The 27,319-nt window shown below is 43.0% G+C and overlaps 1 protein-coding gene across 16 annotated transcripts in view; it reads right to left on the reverse strand.

Moving 5' to 3' along the window:
• Positions 1 to 27,319, reverse strand: part of RIMS2 (regulating synaptic membrane exocytosis 2) — a 578,844-nt gene that overhangs the window by 327,130 nt on the left and 224,395 nt on the right. For 14 of the 16 annotated variants that reach the window (XM_044295802.1, XM_044295812.1, XM_044295801.1 and 11 more), the window contains one exon: positions 2,521 to 3,428. In XM_044295802.1, coding sequence (XP_044151737.1) covers positions 2,521 to 3,428 — 908 coding nt within the window. Of the gene's footprint in view, positions 1 to 2,520; positions 3,429 to 8,192; positions 8,332 to 17,263; positions 17,362 to 27,319 lie in introns of those variants that run through there. The other 2 variants (XM_044295808.1, XM_044295807.1) reach the window with 2 other exon arrangements.

The raw sequence follows: 27,319 nt of genomic DNA on the forward strand, positions 1-27,319 counted from the left end.
TATGACACACGCAAATAATACAGACAGATAATATGCCCAGCATATGCTCATGCGAATCTGGCTTAAAGGCTATGTACAGTACACCTTCGGAGGCTTTTTTTTTTTTATGATTGCATTTTACTCATTTTTGGCTAAAATATATTTTTTTCAATTGCTTTTTATTAAAAATATTGAGCCATTCTGTCACAAAGGGTTTTCTAGATGTGATTGGTACTTTCACTTTCACTTTGTGCCGGTCTTCAATCTCTGAACTACTAAAAGGTCATAAACACTTAAGTAAGATAAGAACCGAGCTATAATGAGTGTTTATAATGTCAGAGAGCAGAGATAAGGAGCCTGTCAGCTCCTGATCTGACAGAAAAGACAAACAATCCAAAAGGTGCTAGTAGAGCATCTCAGCTCTGTACAGAATAAAGGATACCATATTTTTGATAAAGATCAATTAAAAAAATAATAATATTTAGCGCAAAATGAGTACAATGCAATAATAAAAAAAAATACCGCCAAAGGTCTACATAGCCTTTAATATATCTATATCACAACCAACAGTCCGTGCTTTCACTTATAAGCAGGGGTGGTCCTGGAAAAAACTAAAAGTGGTGGTGTAGGTGGGTCCAGATTGATAGAAGGCGGAGCAACACAAGTAGGCAGGGCAAACAAGTAGGCAGGGCAGAAGTGGGTGGGGCCAGCAATAGTGCAGCACAAAATACCTCCCCGCAGAACCAAATACCACAGTGCAGCACAAAATACCTCCCCTGTGGAACCATATACCACAGCACAGCACAAGATCCCCCCCCCCCCCCCCGTGGAACCATATACCACAGTTCAGCACAAAATACAGCGCTGCCGCAGTATTCATCTGTATCACTGTCCTGAGGATAGCAATACAACTGAATTCAGAAAAGCACCTGTAGGTAGAAAACCAACATCAAGTTGATATTTGATTCACATATAGTATTAAAGGGTTTTTTCCGGGTTCAGAGCTGAACCTTGACAATCCATATTCCCATCTTCACCCCTCCAGCCCCCGTGATATCAGCATCGGAGCATTTCTATGCTCCGATGCTCTCCCTTGCCCTGTGTTGTATCCCGCAGGGCAAGGGATATTTGTTCATGTTTTAACACTACTAGGCGGAGGCTTCCGCCTAGCAGTATTGCCACTGATGTCACCGGCTCTGATGGGCAGGCTTTAGCACCACTAGCCAGTTTTACAGGTTAGGGCAGTGCTTAAGCCGACCCAGTAGTGCCAGTGACGTCACTGGGTTCATTACTAGGCGGAAGCCTCCGCCTAGCTTTCCCCATGGAGAACCCCAGTACATCACCGGATCTCCTAAAAAAGCCTTTGCTCTGCGCGATTCAACGCAGGATAAAGGAGAGCATTGGAGCATGCTCGTATCAGGTCGGCCGTCTGGGCGAAAATGGGGGTATGTCCGGGTTCAGCTCTGAACCCAGACAACTACTTTGGGTGGTCAAAAATCTGACACAGAAATACTTTACAGAAGATTTGTCATTCCTCCCAACACTCCCAATAAATAATTGCATGTATTCCCCATACCATAATTCTGGACAATGTTTTCTTAGAGCTCTGTATTGTGCGGTTATTCTGATATTCCTCCTGGAAATACAACTGGGTGTTAGAGGTGGGTCCCTTCATACTCTGACACTGTCCAGTCAATGTCAGACTGTTATAGGACACATCCCTTTGACAACATGAACCGTACCATCCAGTTGTCAATTTATTCATAAATTTCCAAAAGGGATAATAGAAGAACAGCACAACACAGATTTAAAAAAAAAAAAGGTACTCCCTAAGAGTTAGTTTATGGGAAATCCCAGTAGTTACTAAAAGAGACATCAGCAGAGGTAACGTTTAAAATACGTTATCTAAAGTCAATATCCACATCATTCCAAGTAGGTGATATGGTACCAATTAAACGGAGGTTTAATCAGGACATACATATTTCATCAGGCACATCATTTTGTATTTTACCGCATCCCACTGCTAATAAAATCTATAAAATACCATTAAGTTACTACAGAATTCAACAGAGATGGCCAAGACCATGTAGACCAGTCTCCAACACATAGTTCTCCAGTCATTGCATGCCTTGACATCATTTGGAAAAGGGAGAACTAGAGCCCACTGTGTGTAGACCATGGGATCCAATTAGACTCCGCCAATTCCTTTGACTATTTGAGTGGCCATTAATGATAACCTCCAAAGACACCAACAGAAACCACCCAAATGGTTAGGACCTACTGGCAAAGTTCTAGGCACATCATCTTCATAGATCCTGGGATTTGGCCACCTGTGAGTCGTGACCTACAACATATCATACAACACAACCTTTCCAATGCTCAGAGGTACAATGAGAATATTGTGGCTTTGATACCCAATGGCTTTAAAGTACAATGCAGAAGTACATGTAAAGTCAATCATATAAATGTCTTCACACAACAGAAGTGATCAGAACAAAAGGAATATAGGCGACCAATGGAGATCCCGTGGACGAGCCTTACCTTTTTCACTCACACTTTCACTTTCAATCTCCACATCGTCACAACTCGTGTATTCAGGAGTAGAGGCCAACTCTTCCTCTGAGCTACTCAATGAAATCTGGCGCGTTTTACCTCCCTTTTTTGTTTTATGAGGCTTAGGTGGTGGTGGCCGGACCGATTCAGACTGGTCTGAACTGAGCGAATCGTTCCTTAGCATGGTTTCCATTTTTTCCCTTTTGGTTTTCCTCACGGCAGAACTTGGGTCCAAGTGTTGTTGCTTTCGCAAGGAATCTGTGCGTCTTAACTCTGGCCTATCGTTAGGAATGGGGCTCCTTCTAGGTGTTGGGGGACTATGATTTGAGTTCCTTTGCCGACCAGGACTTGGTCCCTGTACATCTCTAGTTCTTTCTATAGAGTAAGAGCGTTGGCTCTCCATGGCCGCTCTGCGCTCAGATGCAGACCTTTGTCTAGACGGTCGATCCAGCCTCAACATAGACATCCGAGATTCCTCTAACTCTGTATTAGCTAAAGATACATCACTATGTCTTCTCTCATGACGAGCCCGCGACACCTCTGCATGGATGCGCATCTGCTCCTCATAAGGTTGGGGTTTAACTGGATACCTTGCCAAATTAGGGTCGCTTCTATACCTGGCTTGATACTCCTCCTCTCGTCTTTGTCTTTCATATTCATCCCTGTCCTGATTGTCCTCTTCATCTACTGAATACTCATTGGATCGTCGCCGACTTCTCCTGTAGTCGCTATGTTCAGGTTCTTCATAGAGCTGAGGCCCACGTGGGGACCGCCTCTCAGAATAATCTGAAGGTGACCTAGGCATTGCGCTATCTGTTGTAACATACTGTGAATTTTCCCCTATATCGTCGTCGTATTGGCGATTCTGGTCTCTGGATATTGACGGGCTTCTTTTCCTGTAAAGCAAAGAAAAATAAAACTATTACTCAATAGGGAAAAATGTAACCTTCTTATGAAAAGAGCATTACATTACACATTTTAGGCTTTAGCAAATGCAAGTTGCTGAGATTCAAACTGTGCATTTACTGCATTTTGGACTATAAGACGCAACCATAATAAGAAGAATAAAAAATAGAAAATATGATTTTTACAGTATATATCCTATGGGTGATATACAGTTGATATGGTACAGACTCTGTACAAAAGCCAATGCCCCATAATACTGCCAGCCACCATATTGCCCCCTGACTATGCCAACCAAAGTGCCTCATCATATTACCAGATATAGTACCACCTGACTATGCCAGCCATTGTGCCTCACTATATTGCCAGCTATAGTGCACCCTGACTAGCCAGAGTGCCTCACCATAATTACAGCTGTAGTGTGCCCTGACTATGCCAGTCATAGTGCCTCACCATATTACCAGCTATTAGAGACAGCCTTGCTGCCTGAGCTTACCCAGTCAGGAGCAGTAATAGGAGGCTGGAGTTCCTGGGCTGGATCTGTCCTGTGAACAGTATGGGGGGACGTGGCTACAAAAGTCCTGGCAGGGCAGACAGTGCACACAGTTATTCTGCTGTGTGTACCAATGTGTGTATTATCTGCACACTGAACAGTCACACTTTACAGAAATATGTGTAGGATGTGACAGTTCAGTGAGCAGATATGTAGACAGAGCACAGCACATGCTGTGTCCACACAAAAGCACTGCCAGGACCTTTCCGTTACTAACAGAGCTCAGAGTGTCCTGCTTCTAAAGCTGCATTCAGACTATTAGATGCACCAGAAAATGGCTGCATAATTTCCAGCAGAAAAAGTGCCTCTAAGTAGTCTCAAAAATGCTATAATTTCTTTGTTAAGTTTTGTGGCCTAGGAATAAAGGATTATATAGGCACATAGACATCACATACCCTTTAAATACCACAATAGATGTGGGGCCTGGAAAACAGGTAGGCAATAGGCAGAATAGGCAATTACCAAGGGCAGTATTGCGGGGGCACAATTTGCACTAAGAGATCGATTTTTTGTGATGGGGATGTTCATGGAAGGACAGATCTGAAATTCTATGGTGCAGTTTCATTGATCACATTACTACTTCAATGTTTCTTACTAGAATAAGGTCACAGGCTACCCTTCCACCATCTCAAAATTTCCTATATGATTGGATTCTATTGTGATTATTGCGAGGTTGCTTGCAAAACATTTTTGACCATAGGGTCATGTCATATTCTTTGGCATCCTAGCCTTAGTTTAAGCGGTTGGCAGAGTATTTGAACAGAGGAGACATCACATGGAGGTGATTTGCTTGGTCACAGCACAAAAGACTTGCCGGATAAGGGAGTATAGCACCTTTTGAACCTTTTGAAATATAGAAAGTGGTGTAAAATTTCAACAAAGCCTATATCAGTAAATGCCATATAATCATCTTACAAACACATTGGTCACCACTCACCAGTAACCAAAACTGGACAACCCCATTAAGCAACTCTGAGTAAAGCTTACTCCTGTTTAACTTTAACACCTTTGAATTGGTCATTTTGCGGCCACACCATTCCACCACACCACTGCTGGTTTTCCTGCCTTTGCACTCCCAAGACGTAGGGCACCTCAACCATTACTAGGCAGAAGACCCCTAACCCACGGTGTGCCCGAGGGAAAGAAAGGGTGTACCCCTCCCTTCACTGTGCTCGGGCCCAGGGAGCATTAGGAAAGACCATAGCCACCATGAGTACTACCCCCACCACGGACTCACTCGGCCACCACTGCCGTCCTCTCGCCTTCCACCCAGGCGAGAAGATAATTGCACTAATCAAAGAAAAAAAAATACACAGGAAAAAATATTGCTCTAACAGACAGTAATAAATATGGGAGGTTCAGCACCAGCAAGTATTTTATGTTGGCCTTTAAGACGAGTCAGATCACAGCAGACTAAATCACAGAGTTAAAAAAATAGTTTCTCTTATAAGTCAGCTCCCATCATTTACAGACAATGTTCTTTCTATAAGCCTGGATCCAAAAACCTTGAGGTGTCCAGAACGAGGTAAGAATTGACAGCCGTTGCCCTCCCTGTCAGGTTTAATTGATTAGTTGGCTGAGACAGTTTTTGAGGCACTTGATCTATGTTACGAGAGTCAAGACTAATTTAAGGTTTGGTAGATGAGAAAAGTGGTGGACGGCATATTTCAGATTAAGCGCGCAGCTAATATTTTATTCCTTTCTGAATGGCTTGAAGCACAAAGTGACCTCTATAAATGTGGGCTCTCGGCGGGTCCGACTTATTCCACACTACACGTACATGGTAAAGCAGTACCAAATTATGTTCTAGAGCTGCTCGGGTCAATATCAGAATTTCTTCATGTATGGGTCTATTTACATCTGTCTTTTACAATTTTCACATATTGAACAATGATGTCACGATCAGTGTGGGGGGAAAACTCCACACTGAACACAGGAGGGAAGGGGAACAGTAACTGGGCCTGGAAACTAGAGAAGAAACAGGTCACCTCCTAGACAACCCTAATCCGGGCCCTAACTATCTAACAATATAAATAGACCCTGAAGGTAGGAATATTCATTTGCAGGATACCTAGGCCTTTATATCCTATAAGGCCCTGGAAAAAGGTTAGGGCCAGAGACAACCCATTCCTCCCCAGATGGACAAATGGAAGTCTCTGTCACAGGCCTAGATACAAACAACAGGGAATATAACAAACACAAACAAACGCGACACTTAACTTCTGTAGAGACGGACGAGCAGGAACACCAAAGACAAACTCACACCAGCTCAGCCAAACACAAATTAAGCTATCTACCGCATAGTCAGAAGGGTGGGGTCAGACTATAAAGGGTAGAAGTGATGACCACTGAGCAACAGCTGAGAAAAGGGAAGTGGTCATTAACCCTATCAACACTGAATCAAGAGAAATCAAGGAGGCTGATAGATTCCTCCACGTTCAGCCAATCTCGTTGATTTCCTGACATCAGTCACCTGAGGGACTGTGACAAATGATTAAGAGAAGCTAATCATGGCCAAGTAAACATGCATCTTCACGGCCGAGAATTGGAACGCTTGTTCACTGGGTGATCATGTCGGTCATGCAGACACCACCGATCATGGCTTCTGAGCAGCAGATCATGCTGCCTAAACAGCAATCTGCTGCTCAGAAACCAAGATTCTGTATGAGGGACTGCAATAAAGATCTCTTGTCCTCATACAGTGAAGGAGATCCGTGCATGTAAAGTAAGCGGTCTCCTTCACTGAAGGAGCAGCCAACTGTCGGGAAGGAACGCTCCCTTACTGACAATCGGTGGCTCAGTCGGCCTTTGTAATTCCAGTCTTAGGCTCTGTTCAAATTAATTAATGGGGTCTGTCAGGTCTCCATCGGGGTTCTGGTATTTTTGACGGTACTAGAACAGAAGATGTAGACTTAAAGGACTTGTCCATTTTCCTATATTAATGACCCATCTTGGAAATGTCGACGGTGAATAGGTAAACAGTGAAGAAAAGGCAGCAACTGCACCAGCGCTATGTTCTCTTAAAATAGCTGATTGGTGGGGGTCCGACTACTAAGGATAGGTCAACAATATAGGAAACCAAACAACCCCTTTAAAGGTTAAAAATGGTTCACAAAAAAACAATCCCTCTGTCGCCCAAGATCTTTTGTGATTTTACACTAGTACGTGACTGGCTAATAGGCTCCTAAGTTTTACACTACTTTAAAGGAGGTTTGCGAGGAGTACAATATTGATGGCCTATCATCAGGATAGGACATCTATATCTAATCTGTGGGGGTCTGATTCCCAGCAATCCTGGGAGGAGACCATGGTGCTCCACTGAGCAGAGTATTGCAGTGCCTAGTATTGCAGCTCAGGCTAATTCACTAGAATGGGACTGAGCTGCGCCTAGGGTAGGCCATGTAAACAATGAATGTGAAGTCAATGGCCTTGGAAGAGGCCGTAGCACTCTCCAGAGCGTGGCAGCCTCTTTAAAACAGTTTTCGGCAGGGGTACCGGGAGTCAGACTGCCACCATTCAGATATTGATGATATAACCTGTGGATGAATCATCAAATTTTACTCCCTCAAAACCCCTTTAATCACCTTTATTCTACGATACCTACTGTAGCTTCAAAGCCAAACAAATGAACCTGAACTAAGATTGTAGAATATGAATAGGTCTATGACTACATTTACATAATCCAAACGAGAAGCCGGACCAACTCTTGGTTGTGTCCAGATTAAGATGCAATTCCAGCTGATCATCAGGGGGATCTTGATGGTGATTAAAAGCACCTGTTGTTACAGCCGGGATCAAAGAAACGTCTGATCCCAGCCTTAAACTCCTTAGATGCCGCGGTCACTACAGACATATAGGCTTAATGGAACAGCTACATAAAAATGTAAAAACTGTGAATCTTGGAATGTGACGAGAAAAGAACTAAAAAAAACATGCATGGTCCCTAAGGTCCAAAATAGGCTGGATCTTAAAGGGGTTTAATATAGCATTGCAAGTAGGACACGCAGTAGGTGACACCAGAGCAAAGCCAGTATAGTCTTTTCCATCTGTATATCCTGAAACCTAGGAAATCAATGACGTGGACTCCTGAGTTGAGAGAATTGTCAGCAGCTGCCCATTTCAAGGTAAGAACGCGAGAAATCAAACTCCCTGCCCTCTCTTCTAGATACTTCCATGGACATTCATGCTTGTCCAAAGAGCTTACCTCCACAAAATCTTCTACAGTGTACGTCGCTGACGATGACCAGCCAAATAAGTGTTCATTTGCACCAACGTTCTGTCCACGTAAGATGAGAGAATGTCTCAGTTATTTGTCCGTTCCCCAAGACTCAGAGCGCTGCACGTCTAAGGACCAGGGTGAGGTAAATGAAAATGTGCAGAATCACTCTCATGCTTCAGTGAACCTCAGAAGCTGAAAAACGCTTGTTGAGGAGTACGTGTGTTGGTGTTTCACAGAACCATTACTTAAGAAGCTGCTGACACTACTGAATAATGACTCGAAATTAATGGAGAGCCTGAAGGATTACCTATCAAAGTGCAGCTCCGAACAAAGCCAGTTTTTTTCCACAGTCCACCCCATGTCTCTCCATTGTAATTACTGCACTAGGACATCAAACATTTGTGTAGTTTTTGTTCTAGGTAATAAGTGGCTTTCATTCTATCTGTTTTGGGGGCCATATATTAAAGAAATAGAAATTCTAGTGACAGATATTGTATTTATTTATTTTTTATCTAAAATCCGCACGGGAAAATTTTGGTCAATTTTGGACTATGTATATTAGGATTCCTTCACAGCACTTTTTTTCTATTGATGAAAGCCATGAATTTCAAAGGTTTTTCGTTGTCTTTTTACAAGTGTTTTTGTGGCATTGGAGGCATATTTTAAATCTTTTTTTGACATTTTTAGCAAATCTTTTTTTTATTTTTATTCATTTACCATTTTTTGCCTCCTTTTGTAAGGTCTAATGGGAAAATGGCAAAAAGAGACCCAGGGCAAAAAATGCCACTGAAACACCACAAAAAAACAATACATTGGGGGGAATATATCCTCAGGGGTATATTCAAAGTCAGTTTTCCTTGAGTCAACATTGGTGAACTTTGCAACAGTGCATGTTGTTAAATTTGGCTCATCTTTAAACTTAACTCTTTGGTAGATATGCCACTCAAGTTTATCTACGCCACCCTCCTACTGGAGTGACTTTGGGACTTTTTTTCAACTTTTTACCTAGAATTATAGTCATAAATCTGGAGTGGAACTCATTAACATAGCTAACCGTGAGTGAGAATGCAAAAAGTGGCAAAAATGTTGTGCAAGTAACATGAAAAAGTAGCAAAAGCCCTATTTCCACCACAAGACAGAATTCCGGAGTGCATGCTATTAAAGATTCACTCCTGCCCCCCACTGTCTGTAGTGCATTCAATATTATTTCACTATAGACTTGAATATAACATCTAGGCGAAGAAAAATAATGAAAAATGACACAAAAAGGAAGCATAAAAAACATGGTGTGTGTGCTTGTATGAATCTGCCCTTGTATGTATTTCTATAAGTTTATGAATTTTGTTACATGGACCCTTGATACATGGCAGGAGGCTGTTGTAGGATGATTTTTGAAAATATCGCTCCTGCAACCCGCTGTGCCCCCCGGCAGTTTTCACGCTCAGTATGCTAATACTGAGCATCGGTAGAGGGAGGAAGAGACGACAGGGTTCCTCAATGGGCGTCTCCAATTACAGCGGAGAGCGGCACAGCCAGGGAGAAGACGACGCCCACTGAGAAACCCTGGCATCTCCTCCTCCCTCTACCGATGCTCAGTATTGGCATACAGCGGGGGGACACAGCGGGGCGCAGGAGCGATATTTTAAAAAGATCAGGGTGGTACCTCGCAACTTAAGGTATTTATCTCAATTAATCAAAACCCATGAAAGGTCCTCTTTAACTCAAAAAAACCCTGATAGCTCCATTTGATGCCATATTGAAGTATTGCTTTCTGGGGGAAAAACACTCACATTATGGTGACCGGTGGAATGTGGTGTCTGTTGGATCAATACAGAATTGGGCAGAAAAGAAGAACTCAGTAATTTGACCGTATGAAACTGGGTTGGTAGGGGGGGTCTACAGATGTTGTATTAAAGCACAATACAACAGAGGACAAAGAGAGTCACAATACTATTGTGTGCATGGGGCCCCAGGCAGTGGTTCCCAATATGTAGAAGAGCAGAACAGAAATCTTGTAGGCTAAGTAATGGTTGATTGCCTGGTAAGTTTCCCAAATCAGGACAGTTTAAGGAGGGTGTTGAAAAGACCAGTTCTGTATGAAGACTTTCCGGGAAGTGCTCTAGGGCATGGAGACTTATTGGCAATGCTCCGTTGGAAACGAATATGCAAAGAGGTAACTCCCAAGAAAGAGAACCATCTCGCCAGCGCCACCTATTGGAAGTTGCTCCCTATCAGTGAAAATCCAGTTTTCCAACAAGTCTTGGGATCTTGACTCCTAGGGAGCCACTTCCAATAGGTGGCGCTGGTGAAATGGTTCTCTTTCTTGGGAGATCCCTCTTTGCATATCCAAATCAGGTCGCAAATCGGTATGGGGGTTCATTAAATGCGACAAATGTACTAAATATAGGAACTACTGGTGCAAAATAGTGAGTAAATTGTATGGTAGCCATAAGGCATCCTAAGGAAGAGAAATGAGTTGTGCCAAAAGCTGCCAAATTATATGACTATCTGCCAAGTTGGCATATATGGCGTAGTAGGTGGCAATGTCACCAGCACATATATCCACACATTCTATTACATTATTCATACATTTCCCATTACTATTATTACTATTTTCTTATAGTAAAATTGTTCAGGATAAATATATATATATATTATTTATTTTTTTAATTAGAAGAAAGCTGGGAGATTTTGTTCTCCTGACTCTTTGAACGTTTTCATAGTATTACTCTTTGACATTCACACTTGCAGAATACCACTGTGTGCAATTTGAGTAACTGCAGTAATAAAACTATTCTTCTGTCACAAAGCCATATGTTTTATTTACTGCCTTCTATAGCACAAAATAAAACATGTTTAGGAGCCAGAAGGAGATGGATAATGTTATTCCAAGAAGACCCGCTTAGCATCATGCATGCAGAGGCACAAAGATCAGTAGAATTTCAAGGGCTAATTTGCTGCATGCACGTGTACGTTAAAGGGGTATTTCCATCACAGAAAGCTAGAATGCGCTATGACTTTCTGATCAGTGCGGGTCCGACTGCAAAGACGACCACTGATCATGAGAATGACGAGGCCCCATCACTGGTTTAGTGCTGCAAGCTATTCCTGCTTTTCCATGCTCCCGACTTCCTATTGTGTAGCACAGCCGCAATCAAGTCATGGGACGGGGAACCAGGAGTACCAGGCCGGCTAAACACTGTAGAAGTCCATGAAAAGTCACATGCACATTTCCTATATAAAGAATCTGTAGTCACCCTATGCACCACTGGATGGTGCTTTCTCTTTTGAAGTTTATCTCGCATCAGCTAATCCCCCTCGACCAAATTTGCTGCCAACCCCCGCAATTATACCACAGCACCATACATATACTGACACATGCTTGAGATCCATGGTATAGCATCTTATGAGTGAGTAGCTATGAAGCTTAGTAGGGAATCTGGATTTGGTGGTTCCATTCTGGTTTACAATTCGTAATGAATGGTCACGGGGACTGATTAAGAACCGGAGGCACAACGTCAACGGAACCAATACCGCACCAGATGCTGCCCACCTGTACATATATTGATCTCACATATGTCTTCCTTTAGAGTCGTGACCCCTGGAACTGTAATGGCGGAATGGATGTTGGCCTTAAGAGTACTAAAAAATTGCCCATTCAATAAACTTTCTATAAATAAATTGTACTGGCAACTATAAGAAACTTTGGAATATATCTTATCAGAGAAAAATGCCCTTTTCTCCCACTGGCAGATCACTTCTGTTTACCCCTCTTCATAAAGTTCTATGGGAAGCATGTCTGAGTGTGTCTCTCTCTGCACTTCCCCACTACTCCTCCCTTCTCCCTAGACTTCTATAGGTAGAATGTCTGTGTGTGTCTCAGGACTTCCCAAATCCACCTCTATGGACAGCCTGATCCTTTAGTGAGCTGCCAGTCTGCCTTGTCTCTCAAGATGGATTGAGCAGAGAATGTTAGTTTAGAAAAGGGGAGAAACAGATATTTTAGTCTGATAACGTATATTACAATGTTTCTTATAGTCATCTGTACTATTGATTTATTCCATAAAGTTTGCTGAGAGTAACCAAGCTGGTGATTCCGGCAGGACCAGCCAACTATCTGAGTAGGCAAATTTCAGGGGAGAAAAGGATAGGGAGGTTGGATTTCAACTGTCCTATCTTTTTGTTTATGGGAAGAAAGCCACAGCCAGAGGAGTCTAGTAGTGGCTATATCCCCTTTTACAACTGATAACACACACATGCTTGGCTGAACCGAGCAGACATTTGTATGAGGGGATCGCTGTCGACCAAACAAGTGTAAAGCCATCATCATCATCAGTTTGGGCATCCCTTGTTCGAAATGTGGGCCTGCCTAAGAAAGTGTAGGTTCCACCAGCTGATATTGCCAGAAGGACTGCTAAACTTAAAAGGGCTGCCCAAGATTAGAAAAACTGGTTTCCTCATTACCAGAAACAGCACCACTCATGTCCATGGACTGTGTCTGGTGTTGCAGATCAGCTTTCTTCACTTAGAACTCATGCACACGACCATATGTATTTTGTGGTCCCCAAAACACGGATTTGCAAAAACAAAAAACGGATGACATCCGTGTGACATCCGTTTCTTTTCCGGATCCATTGTAACAATGCCTGTCCTTGTCCGCAAAATGGACAATAGGGCATGTTCTTTTCTTCTGCAGAACGGACTTGCGGACATACCGAAACGCAATGTACACACAGTAATTTCCTTTTTTTTTTTTTTGGCGGACCCATTGAAGTGAATGTTTCTGCATATGGGCTGCAAAAAAATGGAACGCACACGGAAAGAAAATACGGTCGTGTGCATGAGCCCTTAAATGAAGATTAGTTGCAATGCCAATAGGGGACCCCTCCCTCTGCCTGCTCAGCATCCCCAAAGAGGGCAGAAGAAAAGGGGCTTCTACAGCACATGACTCTTTAAGGCTACTTTCACATTAGCGTTTTTCTTTTCCGGCGCTGAGTTCCGTCACAGGGGCTCTATACCGGAAAATAACTGATCAGGCATATTCCCATGCATTCTGAATAGAGAGCAATCCGTTCAGGATGCATCAGGATGTCTTCAGTTCAGTCATTTTGACTGATCAGGCAAAAGAGAAAACCGTAGCATGCTACGGTTTTATCTCCGGCGAAAAAAACTGAAGACTTGCCTGAATGCCGGATCCAGCATTTTTTTCCATAGGAATGTATTAGTTTCAAAATACCGGAATGCCGGATCCGTCCTTCCTGTCTGTGCATGCGCAGACCTTTAAAAATGAGAAAAAAAATTAAAACGGATCAGTTTTGCCTGATGACACCGGAAAAACGGATCCGGTATTGCAATGCATTTTTCTGACTGATCAGGACATCTGTTTGCACACAGTTTGCCTGATCAGGTAGGCAGTTCAGGCAACGGAACTGGTTTATGGTGAATTTTATTTGCTTTTTAGCTGTTGCTTTACTACCTCAGTCTCTGTACACAGTGTATGAAGCAAAAACAGTTGTGCCAGTACGGCCTGATTTGTCTTTTTTGCTTTATGCATACATATTACGATATGCAGTAAAACAAAAATGCAATAAAAAATCTGATATAAACTAAATCGCTCAGAAAAACAACACAGACATTAAACAGCAAAACACAAACCCGCCCCATCTACCGCCACATTATATCAGACATAAACAACAATAATTTAATTAACAAACACAATAGAGGCAAATGAAACGATAAAAAAGGTCTAAAAGATATGATGGCGGTAATGATGAAGAATCAGCCCTGGTTATAGTAGCATTAAGAACTCAACTGAAGTAAATATTTTAATACCATAAAGGCTTCCATTAAATCGAGCCTCGTCAGTTTAATGACTTTCCACAGCCTTTATAGTATATCCCTTTCCTTGGCTAATTAAAGATTAGTTAAAAGGAAACAATTATAAGTGAAACTTAAAGGTTTCTAAAATTTAATTAACATTCGCTTAAGCCCAGGAAGCTGAAGAACGTAAAAAAAAAAAAGAAGTCATGTTACAGGGTTAAAAATAGGAAGCAAAAATTAGGAATTTAATTAAAATGGTCGTATTGGACTATAAAACGTACCTCCGCCTAGAGGTAGAACGTCAACGTCCTGGGTGTTAGTGCAAAATATGTAACAAGGCCCCTAACCAGCATGTGCCATTTATGATACTGGTAACTTCATAAAAGCCCAAATTTTGGCGCAAAACGTAGTTTGCACAAAAATGTGTTTGCAAATGCCAATCACCCCCCCCCCAATGTCTCACAATTACTGGTGGACTGGCACATAGGTGACCCATATATGAGGTGGTCAAATTAGTAGTTGGAAAATAAGGCCTTATATCAGTAGTGGTGAACCTATGGCTCGGGTGCCAGAGGCGGCACTCAGATCCCCTCTCTGTGGGCACCCGCACCCTGGAAAAAGTCTATGGCGTACTAATATGCCTTATGCTTTTCCTGCCATTCATCAGCGCAGGCGCACTATGAACAGCACAGGCAGCGCACTGAATGTAGGCAGGCCATTATAGCTAAATGATAAAGTACATGGAAGATACACTATACTGGTATTCAGGTAAAATTGCAGTGTTGGCACTTTGTGATAAATAAGTGGGTTATGGGTTGCAGTTTGGGCAGGTTCGCCATCATTACCCTATATAATATTCTTGCCCTGGGACCTTCTGTAATCTGTACCTCTCTTAGGATTTCCCTTCATTTTCAATGGAGCAGGGTACAGCTGGTCAGAAATATAATAATATGGTAAGACATTTCTTATTATATATTATGTTTTATTATGTCTCTATATATAAACATATACCGGTATAATTATTATTATTACTATTATTATATTATAATGCATATTAAAAGGGTTTTCCCACAATGGACAGTCCCATAGACATTGAATGGAGCAGCACTGCGCATGCTCACTGCGAGGATTTGGACAGGGGGCGCTCAGGGCCCCTAATCTATTGTGATCAGATGCTGGGGATAGATGATAAATGTCTATTGGGGGAAAGGTCTCTTTACGGTACTCCTGTAGATGGCTCCAGGTGTTTGTGGGCCATTGAGCAACAGTCACAAGGTGCTTACCCCTCCTCCATGCGCCTGCCAAGCACAGAGGGCCCTGGCATCTGCTCCTACTCTAACCCAAATCTATACAAGATACACTGACCAAATGGGCATAACTATAGCCATATGGGTGTAACTATAGCCATAGCTCTTGCTATGAAGCCCAAAGGTTGGTGAGATTCAGGTGCAAGAACATTGTGGTAATAAATGTAATGCCCCGGAGTGCCATTACCACTCCGCAGCCCACTACTGTCTCCTATAGGCTAACACAGTGTCATCTTATGCATTTATTGCATTGCTATTCCTATGTAACTGTTAATGTTCAAGTGTAATGTACCTGGTTCACCAGAAGGTGGCAGCAAGCATGGCAGAGCTACATTTGCAGAGGATGGAACCTTCTTTGCATTCTAATTCTCCCTCTAAGGAGGAGAGGGTTCTAGTTCGAGGTCAGTGGAGAGTACCCCCTACTAGGGGAAGGAAGCAGGACCTGCTGAACGTGTCCTGCCTAAGTCAGCTAGAGCACCTTCAGCTCTGCTGGATATTGAGGCCATAGCTTGGAGCCTCTGAAGCCAGGAGGAAAAGATCCCTAGTAATGATCTAGTACTGAGTCGAGTTTGTTTGCCTGCCAGAGTTAATGCTAACGCCTGCTGAGAACCAAGACAACGCCTGAAACTGTTTTTTGAAAGTAAAGCTGTTACTGAACTTCATCACAAGGTCTGGACTCAATTTATTTCTTCAAATCCCTCAATTATTCACCCTATTTGCTCTGCTTAGGAGGACGACGCCTGGGATCCAGCATATCCATGTAGGAGCACCGTGACATGTGCACAAAACATTAAGGGACATTATAGGCTACCCTACACCACTCTGGCCATTCCTACACCTGGGTACCATCTACTACATCACTAAAAAGGGGCCCTGCACCCTTGTTGCTTCCCTGCAACTGGCGTCACGAAAAACATTTACTTTAAGGGACCCCATGCTGCTCTCAGACATTGCAATAACAATATGGCGGTTTCTGATATATGGTGCTAATATACATAGTTCTGTATTATGGGTTCTTATGCTGCTGTTTTAATTTTCTTACACTTAGGTAGTGGGAGCTCCATCTTATTTAGTTATGGGGCCCTATGAATTATAGTTATGCCCCTGCATTAATGTAGCAAATTAAATGCTACTCATAAAGCTGAATATGTTCAATTTCAACTCTGCTACATCTGTTCAGCAACAGAATGCACACCTACCTATTTATCCAAGCACATGGTAAGCACATACGCAACCAGCTGGAGTAAGAGCGTGTAAATCTGTGATCCCTGCCCTACTGCATTTTGGGAAAGGTTGACTTGCCATACTCCGGGCTTTTGCATAGGCCTGTACAATACAATATTATTATTATTTTTATTTATTTTTTATTCTCAGCAATGCACTATGTTCCAGGACTATAAATTAAAGTTAAGCACCAGGCAGACATCCTTTTAAAAAAAAAAAAGCAGCATAAAAGCGGCCTCGTTTGAAAGTGAAAGTACTGATTAATCCCGACCGTGCCAGCGTAAGCTTTTTCAGCTGTGCAATTATATAATGCTCCCTATTTGTACGCTTCGCTTCAAGACAGTCAAAAGAATTTTACCATCCAGCCGCCGCCAAACATTTCATATCAAAGACAATAAAAATAAAAGATTAATCTTATAGGAAGACATTTGCAGATTAAACGCCGGGATTAGTGCATTCCTACATGAAGCTGAAACAACCGGCGGCCTGTTCTCTCCCTATCTATACCCCTCCATCAGTCCCTGCACATCTGGGAGCGCGCAAAACACAATTTTTATGCAAATGTGATGCATCCATCCCTGAGCTGGCTGTAACTTTCATTTATTCCTCCTATGCTCGGTGAAACGGTGCAAGCAGCCTGTTAATCAGCAGCCGCAACCTCCCTAATTATTAGTAAATTATTGTCTGCTTTCGATGCATAATTACCTGTCAGGCTTAATGCAGGATCTGGGGACAAAATGATGTTGCACTTCAGCACGTTGCCGTCTTGTCCTGACAGTATAGCCCTGGGCATTCACTGCTGACCCAACGGAGATGTGCGGAAAGCAAAAGAGGAGGGTCACCGTTTAATGCTGTTACCATGTGCTGTATATAGCTGGAGGTCAAGTAAGAATTTACCCTTTAAGGAGGATTAAGGTACTTAGCTGATTACTGCTTGGCCGGTATTGCCTGCAAAATGCATGTTGTAACCCTTGACGATCTGGGGATATCATATATATATATATATAGAATTCTAAATTTAGATTTGGCAAACAATAAATAGAGAAAAAGGGTAGAAAATAGGCTTGAATCTCTGATGCGTTCGGTAGGTAAGCCAGTAGAAAAGTTGTGAATTCAATGTAACAATCACAATTAGGTATTTACAGTAGTTCTAGAAGTTATAAAAAAAAATGTAAAAGTATTCAATCTATTTAATTACTAAAGAAATTATTACATACATAAATACAAAAATAAATAAATAAGATGGATCTTTTGCATTAATAAAATAATTTGCTGCTTGAACATTATTACTCGAAATTATCTAAATAACTGCAAAATCAGAACTGTATACAACTGTATAATCAGAAAATTACTAATTATTAAACTCAGGTTTTTATTATAGGCATTTTTTACAATATTAATATCATTTTTATGTGATATTATTATTATTATTATTTTATTCAAACAAATCCTAAAATAATCCAGTTCTCATACTGACCACCAGAACGGTTCTGACACATCCTGCTTCCTGCAGCTTACTTTTTAGCTTTGCTGTGTAGACTGGGACAGAAGAGTATTCGCATAATCATTAGAGGGAAGTGGGGCCAGGCTAAATGACAGATGACAGCTCAGTTGAACTGTTAGAAGTCTAGATTAAGCAAGATAGCAAGACTATACACCCAGATAAATTCTGTATGCTGCCCCCCATTACTCCCTGATCTCTGGCAGAAGGGGCTTTTCTTTATCTCTTGATGATTGATTCTTTTTTTGTCCAATAAATCCCATTGATTGAAGCTGCCTTACATATTCTTTCCTGCACTGTCTATGCAGATGATACAGGAAAGACAGGAATCTGTATTTCCAATATGGCTGCTCCCATTGAAGTTTCTAAACATAAAAATAAATGGCTATAACATAGATAATAATAATAATAATTATAATAATAAACACTATTTTTCTTATAACAACTTATATGTAAATAATGAAACTAAAATTACATATGTCATACATTCACTTTAAAGGGACTGTCCAGTAATTTATTTAAAAAATAACTGAACCAGCCCTGTACCTCACATAGATCCAGAGATCTCCCCGTTCATTGCTCTGCTAGATTTATATCAAGCTGGCAGCTCAAGGGGAGTGTCTTTTCTGCTGCAACTAAGGGGGCGTGTCTCAGCTCTCCCTATCACAGCTCAGGGGGCGTGTCCATGCTCTCCCTATCACAGCTCAGGAGGTAGTTGAAGGATGAAACTGAGCATGTGCGGCCATCTGAGTGAGCAGGTCAAAGAAATAAGAAAAAAACTAATTGCAGGTGAAGCTATACAGATACATTTTATTAAATAACTCAGTGGCTATGCAAAATTTTTAATTATATGCAATTACAAAAGTATTCAGATCCATGTGCTGGTTTGAAAACTGTAGAATATTTTTCATCAGACAACTCCTTTAAAATAAAGTAACTAAATAAAAGAATATTCACCTCTATGATATCACGCTGACCCTGTTCCAATGCTTCCCAGCATGGTCTCTACTGGTCTCTAATACCTTATTGACACAGTCATTGACTGCTGCAGCCAATTACTGGCTGTAGTGTGTCACCCAACCAGCCACTGATTGGCTGCACCATCACATGTCCCTGTCGAGAGGAAGCAAGAAATACAGACTGGAAGGGAAACTGGGAAGCACTAGAATGGGCGTGACAGGGATTGGTGAGGAGGGTATTCCCATTATTATTTTTATTTTTTATTTTTTTAACGGCTGGACAACGCCCTTAATCCAAGTCTACAGTCCCAGAGATCAACTCAAATTCTGCAATTTAAAGTTATTTTGCAGTCCATACATTAGGCACTAGAAGTCCTCAGACGATTAACCCCACCAGACAATGGGGCTCTCATTAAGTGATTCTAGTCTGAAACCTTATATACCTAATGAACATAACTCGGTGGTCAATGGAGGAGCCTACCAGGAGGTTATTCACAGATGATCTCGCGGAGTGAATCAATTCTAAGAACAACACCCTTATTGATGAAAAGTTAATGGGCACACTACTAATTAAACACATTTGTAAATCCTGCAATGCTACAAGGAAATAAAATGCAACTACTCCTGGAATTACGGAGTTTGCAAAGTCATGAGACTGCAGCAGCCGTTCTGAATCTGCACTGCACATCTTTTCCATGGCAAAAGCAGCTCTCACTAATATGTCCAGCCCAACACAGTGATTTTTCCCAGCCTGCCGTCTCCTAATCCATCAAGCCTCCATCATAGTCTGGATGCTGATACCACACATTCTTCACACCTCTTTTTTGCCCCATTAATATGTTAGGAACAGTCCCATTATGAGATATTAAAATAAATGTATAACTAGTTTTACTGGAATAATTTAAAAAAAAAATGCTTTGGGTCCACGGCGCCCCCTCCAGTCTTTTTGATTCTCTCTAATGTGTTTGGGGCTGGTAAGAAGAAACTGATTCTTGTGCACAACAGCTCACCGCCTGTGTACAAGAGGATCTTCGGACTGGGACTGCCTTATCTAACAGTAAATAAATATTGTTCGATGACCCCTTTAACTACTGTCTTTCTTTGACCCTTTCTGTGCTGCTTTCTGACTTTATTTGACATGATAGTTTCTCTGTCTGCTTACGTTGCGCTGAAAATCCCCCTTTCCCTACCCCATACTGTAGGTTAATCTCCATTTGTTGACTTTTGTATGAAAAATCATGCAGAACAGCAATTTTCCAAAATAACTAATCCACTTTTTCCATTGATGGTTGGAAAGAAAACCGCTAGTAGGGGGTTTCCCACCATGAGGGTATTTATGCTGCAGACTCTCTGGGCCAGCAATGCAGACAGAAAATCTGCAGAGTTGTTACGGTAGAAACAAAGTAGATGAGATTTAAAGGAGTTATCCCATGAAAAGGAATGACATACCTTCAATAGTAGCAGACCCTCCCCCCCCCCCCCCCCCCAACTGCTATAGCGCCTGGGGGCCCAGTGCTTAAAGGAGCGGTGTCATCTAACATTGGTGGCATATTGCTATCTCTACAATAGGGCCCCGAAAGCATAGGATATCAAACTGTGCATGCACGGCATGCTCTATATTCACCGCTATGGGAGTTCTGAAAATAAACTCCCATAGAAATAAATTGAAAGCGCACTGTGCATGCAGAACCATCTCTATAGCAGTTCAGGATCAGCACTCGGCTATTTTCGAAACTCCCATAGAAGTGAGTGGAGCGTGGCCATGCTTCCGCAGCGCACCTTCATTCTTTTTCGAGGTCTCATTCTACAGATAGGTGTGGGTCTCAGAGGTGGGACCTACAGCAATATGCCACCAATGTCTCAGATGAGACAACCACTTTAACTCCTTTATCTTCTCCCGATAAGAAAACACTGCATTTTCATGCAGTCACCACTTGAGGGAGTTCAAGGCATAGAGATCATTTCAGCTTACAGTAAATGATAACCGTACAAATTCCTATTCACTGAGCTCCCCCTAGTGGTGACTGCAGTATAATAGAAAGGAAGCAGATTTATCCATTTATTTTTTCCAGCTGCCTGGTGTAAATACATTCAGAAATACGGTGGTCAGAACGAGTGCCATATTTATGAAGCATCGGTTCCACCTATTTTCTACACTGCTAGGCGGTGGCTTCTGCCTAGCAGTGTTGCTGGTGACGTAAAACAGGCTAGGGCAGCGTTAAAGCCCACCCATTAGTGCCGGTGACATCACCAGCCTCACTGCTAGGCTGAAGCATCGTGGACTGAAAGCATTGTGTATCTTCTGTATCCATGGTCAGACTGGTCCACCAGAGTACCTGAAGATCCTCCGGTGGGCCCAAGCACTAACAATAATGGACCCCTAATAGAACAGCGTCCTGTGTGCTCAGAGGGTGGGCCCTCAGAATCATTTCCTCCGGTGGCCCCAAGGGGCTTCAGTCCGATACTGTCTGTATCATTATTGTATTCTATATAAAAAATCTAATCCAGTTGCTGTAATACAGAGCAAGGGCGCTTGCACACGAACGCACCGTGTTTTGTGGTTCGCAAATTTCGGATCCACAAAATACCGATGCCGCCCGTGTGTGTTCCGCAATTTTCCGCAAAATGGACAAGAATAGGACATGTTCTTTTTTTTTTTTGTGGGGCCACGGAATAGAGCAACGAATGCTGACAGCACACAGAGTGTGCCCCAAGAAATGGGGCGTCTCGGATGCAGACCCAAACAGCGGTCGTGTGCATGAGCCCTTACCCCAGGACCGCACCTATAAAACAGACGTACAGCCTGAGAAGTAATAATCCGAGATGGATTTCCTGCGTACGGAGAGCTGCACAGAATCCAACCCACCGGGACTCCCTTTGACACCTCAGACACCCACTTTCAGTAAACCGTAATGCAACGTTCCGGCTGGAAGTCGCGAGAAAATAAATCAAACAATCTCTAATAATGTTACACAAAGTCAAAGTTGCCTAAAGCAGAAAATTAATTGCACAGCGGCTCTTGAGCGACGTATGCTCGGATATTCGCGAGACAGAGTGTATCTGTTTATCTTAAACTCTGTGGGCTGCAAATATGATCTGCTTCCCACAAAAGGGAAATGGAGAGGTTAGAGACACCGTATAAACGGATTAATTGAAATGTATAATAGATTATGTGCCGTGTATCTGATTTTACACTGAAAATCCATTGTGTCTCAGCCGCTTATCACACAAGGTAAAGAAATGTCTCTTGTGGCAAGAGAAAGATATTAGATTCTATAGTGAGAGGCTGAGACAGGTAGAAGAGGGGTGACAACAGGGGACAAAGAGGTTGTGCCACCCAAAAAAATATTCTGCACCAGCACCTGGATCTGAATACGTTTGTAATTGGGTGTAATTACAAATTTAGTAGAGCCACTGAGCTATTCAATAAAATGGATTTGTACTGCTGTCTGTTCTTTCCTTATTTCTCTGTCCACCTCACAGAGCTGGTCGCACACGCTCAGTTTAAATCTTCAACTGTCACCAGCCATATCTACTGTTAGAGGCTGTGACAGTTACAGGGAAAGGGCCACAGCAGAAAGGGCATAGGGGTTCTGCAGTTTGTTTAAACTGATGATCTATCCCATGGATAGGTCATCAGCATCTGATCGGTGGGGGTCCGACACCCGGGACCCCCGCCGATCAGCTGTTTGAGAAGGTAGCGGCGTTCCATTCAAGTGAACAGAGCTTAGCCGCGCCCAGGCCAGTTGATACTAGTCGTGACGTCACTGGGCCTGCGGTAAACATCGAGAAGGCCGTGGCGCTCCTGGAGCACCGCTGCCTTCTTCAACAGCTGATCGGCGGGGGTCCCGGGTGTCGGACCCCCGCCGATCAGATGCTGATGATCTATCCAGAGGATAGATCATCAGTTTAAACAAATTGCAGAAACCCTTTAATGCTGGTCTATGATAAATTCCTGGTGACAGACTCCCTTTAAGATCCTAGCGACAAAAAGTGACCCTTAGGTCTCATACACACAAACGTGTGCCAGCTGATTCGTGCACTGGAGACCACAATTTGCAGTGTCCAATGCACCGGCACCATTCGTGCGGTTGCCGTACACGGATCCAGACCCATTTAACCTGAATAGGTGCGTGATCGGTCCGCACTGCAAAAAAATTGAATATGTTCTATTTTTTTGTGGTGTGGAGGCACAGAGTGAAACTCCACGGAAGCACTCTGTCTTGCTTCCATGTGGTTCCGTGCCTCCGTTCCGCACTGCTCCTTCCGGATTGTGGACCCATTATGCAATACGGGCACAGCCAGGCAACATCCGTGTGCATGAGCCCTGAGGATTCTTGCATTCGAACGTTGTGTGCCTGCGGCCCGCATACGGCGGGTCTGCAATACACGGGCACCGGCTCGTGTGCACTCCGCATCACGGATAAGGACCCATTTACTTGAATGGGTCCGCAATCATGGAGATGCGGAACGGAAGCACGGAACGGAACCCCACGGAAGCACTATGGAGTGCTTCTGTGGTGTTTCTGTCTGTGCCTCCGCCCCACAAAAAATAGAACTTGTTCTATATTTTTTTGCAGTGTGGACTGATCACGGACCCATTCAAGTTGAATGGGTCTCGGTCCATCCCGGCCGCCGCCTGGACGTTGCCCGTGCACGGAACGGATGCACAACGTTCATGTGCAAGAGGCCTTACTATGGAGGTCCTGGAAATCTAAACTGCGCAACACCCTTTATATTCCCCAAGGGTGCCTCCTTTGTGCCATTTTGATATACGGTAGTTTTTTAAATACAATTTCTTAAGTCCTGGCTTTGGTTTCAAAAACTGCCCATGTAAAAGCGCCCTTATAGCTATGCCACTGATTATAAATGATGCCCTACAACCTGAAAGTTCTTACTGTAGATATAAAATGATAGTCTCAGCACATTTACAGTCCAGCGATAGGCAAATAGAACTCGGTAATCTATATCTCCGGAATATGAGCATTTATTAGACGATATCTACGCTGTCAGGGCGGACACAAAGAATTGACTTGCAGCGGGTCGGACTTACAATGTGTTTTCGCGGATTCAGCCCTCTCAGCTTTAGAGAGGGAAGCCACTCACAGGCTCAGGGACACAAATCATGATTTATGAGGGACTACAGAAGAAGAACTTGTCTTTATATATTGCAGCAGCTGCATTAAAACGGCAATCCTCAGGACCCTAATCACATTGGTTACCGAGATTTACAGCGCATCATTCTGCTGTGTTCTTATAAACTATTATTTGCTTTTATATATTTGCTGATGAAAAACTTCCCATTCACTGTTCTACAACGGGGCGCTAGCTATGAAAATCCAGCGCCAAAATCTAGAAGATAAATAATTACCATAGCAAATCTAAGCAAACAAATATCACAGCACATAAAGATCAGCTTCGCCATAAAAAATAACAATAAAATATGACACTGAAGAAAATGAAGAATAGTATATACAGCAGCGCGGGCCCCATTCTTTAAGCCTCGTGCACACGACCGTATGTATTTTGTGGTCCGTCCTGCATCACATTTTTTGCAGACCCACTGTCTTCAAAAGGTCCGTGGCAAGTATAGGGCATATTTTTTGTGGATGGGGAACACGGACCCATTGAAGTCAATGGGTCTGCAAAAAATGTGGATGTAATATGGACCGCAAAATACATGCGGTCATGTGCTCAATGGCGTTGCCGTATAGAGTATTATTATTTTTCTTCAGTGTCATATTTTATTGCTACTGTAGGTGTTTTTTATGGGGAAGCTGATCTTTATTGTATGCTGTGCTTAGTTTTGCTATTGTGATTTACCTTCTAGATTTTGGTGCAGGATCTTCATAGCTAGGCCGGCAGCCAATCAGAGGTCGGCGCAGGCGGCGCGATGACGTCATCGCGCCTGCCGAGCTGTACAGCCCGGGACACAGGCCGGAAGAGGCCTGCATCGCATCGCTGCCAAGGAGGTAAGTATAAGTGTTTATTTTTTTTGTGTACAATACTGGTGGCTAATGGCACATAATGGGGGTCTCTGGCTACTAGCACATAATGGGGGTCTCTGGCTACTGGCACATAATAGGGGTCTCTAGCTACTGGCACATAATGGGGGTCTCTGGCTACCTGCACATATTGGGGTCTCTGGCTACTGGCACATAATGGGGGCTCTGGCTACTGGCACATATTGGGGGGCTCTGCCTACTGGCACATAATGAGGGTCTCTGGCTACTGGCACATAATGGGGGGCTGTCATTACTGGCACATAATGGGGGGCTGTCATTACTGGCACATAATGGGGGCTGTCATTACTGGCACAAGGGGGGCTGTCATTACTGGCACATGATGGGGGGGCTGTTATTACTGGCACATTATTGGGGGCACTATAGGGGCATCTACTGAGGCCACAAAGAAGGGGTGTTTTATATGGGCGCTCTGTACAGTACAATTTTATACTGGGACACATTATGTTGGGTACTATGAGGAAGGGGGGAGAGGAGTACTATGGGGTCATCTACAGGGGGCACTAAGAAGGGGTATTTTATACTTGCAAATTATGGGGAACACTGAGGGCATCTACAGGGGCATTTTATACTGGTACATTATGGGGGGCACTAGGAGGAAGGGGGCAGAAGAACACTATGGAGGCATTTACTGGGGGCACTATATAGGGGTATTTTATACTGGCACATTATGGGAGCACTATGGGGACATTAGCTCAACTGGGGGCATTACAAGGGGGGATTTTTTGCACTGTCACATTATAAGGAGAATTATTTCTCCTGGGGGGGCATTATGGTGGGCTTTAATACTCCCCAATGGTATGACCCCCTAGTAGCAGCACCAGCCTCTCCCTGCTCTGCTATCCCTCTGCCCCTTCTCCAAATACTTATTATGAAATCTTTCTTATTAGGATAAAACACATCAGCTCCGCCGCCGGCCAAGTGTTGAAGTGGTGTCCGAGATCCCCAAGGGCCAAGCCAAGTAATTGTAAGTTTTCATGTGAAATATGTTTATGTTATACACATATAGCCTACACTGTGCCCCACAATATACAGTATACCTCTACACTGTGCCCCACAATATACAGTATACCGCTACACTGTGCCACACAATATACAGTATACCTCTACACTGTGCCACACAATATACAGTATACCTCTACACTGTGCCACACAATATACAGTATACCTCTACACTGTGCCCCACAATATACAGTATACCGCTACACTGTGCCACACAATATACAGTATACCTCTACACTGTGCCCCACAATATACAGTATACCTCTACACTGTGCCCCACAATATACAGTATACCTCTACACTGTGCCCCACAATATACAGTATACCGCTACACTGTGCCACACAATATACAGTATACCTCTACACTGTGCCACACAATATACAGTATACCTCTACACTGTGCCACACAATATACAGTATACCTCTACACTGTGCCACACAATATACAGTATACCTCTACACTGTGCCACACAATGTACAGTATACCTCTACACTGTGCCACACAATATACAGTATACCTCTACACTGTGCACACAATATACAGTATACCTCTACACTGTGCCCCACAATATACAGTATACTTCTACACTGTGCCACACAATATACAGTATACCTCTACACTGTGCCACACAATATACAGTATACCTCTACACTGTGCACACAATATACAGTATACCGCTACACTGTGCCACACAATATACAGTATACCGCTACACTGTGCCCCACAATATACAGTATACTTCTACACTGTGCCACACAATAAACAGTATACTTCTACACTGTGCACACAATATACAGTATACCGCTACACTGTGCCCCACAATATACAGTATACCGCTACACTGTGGAGTCTGTTCTATAAGCACCATTGTTTTGTGGCGGTGGACAGGAAATAATCTGGAAGTGCCCCTCCCGAGACCAGGCTCTGGATCCGCCACTGCACAGCTCAAGCGTTATTATACTTTGTGATAATGAATATGCCCTGCCCATGGCTGGCTGGATTCATTTTTCTATCACATTACACACGGCTAGTTTCCTGGAATCTAGCAGCAGTGGTCGTGCTTGCTCACTATAGAAAAAACCACCAGCCTATACACAATCCTGCGGTCCCGGCCAATAGAGAGGCAGGCATTTTTTCCTATAGTGTGCAAGTACGACCACTAGTGTTGAGTGAATCGAAGTTCACAAAGTGGACTTTAATCTGAATTTCAAGAACAATTTGATGTTGCATAGGTAAAGAGGAGCAGCTGCCCATAACAGCCAATCAGGCTCCAGC

The sequence above is a fragment of the Bufo gargarizans genome, chromosome 5 (assembly GCF_014858855.1).
Source record: "Bufo gargarizans isolate SCDJY-AF-19 chromosome 5, ASM1485885v1, whole genome shotgun sequence".
In the NCBI taxonomy this organism is placed as follows: domain Eukaryota; kingdom Metazoa; phylum Chordata; class Amphibia; order Anura; family Bufonidae; genus Bufo; species Bufo gargarizans.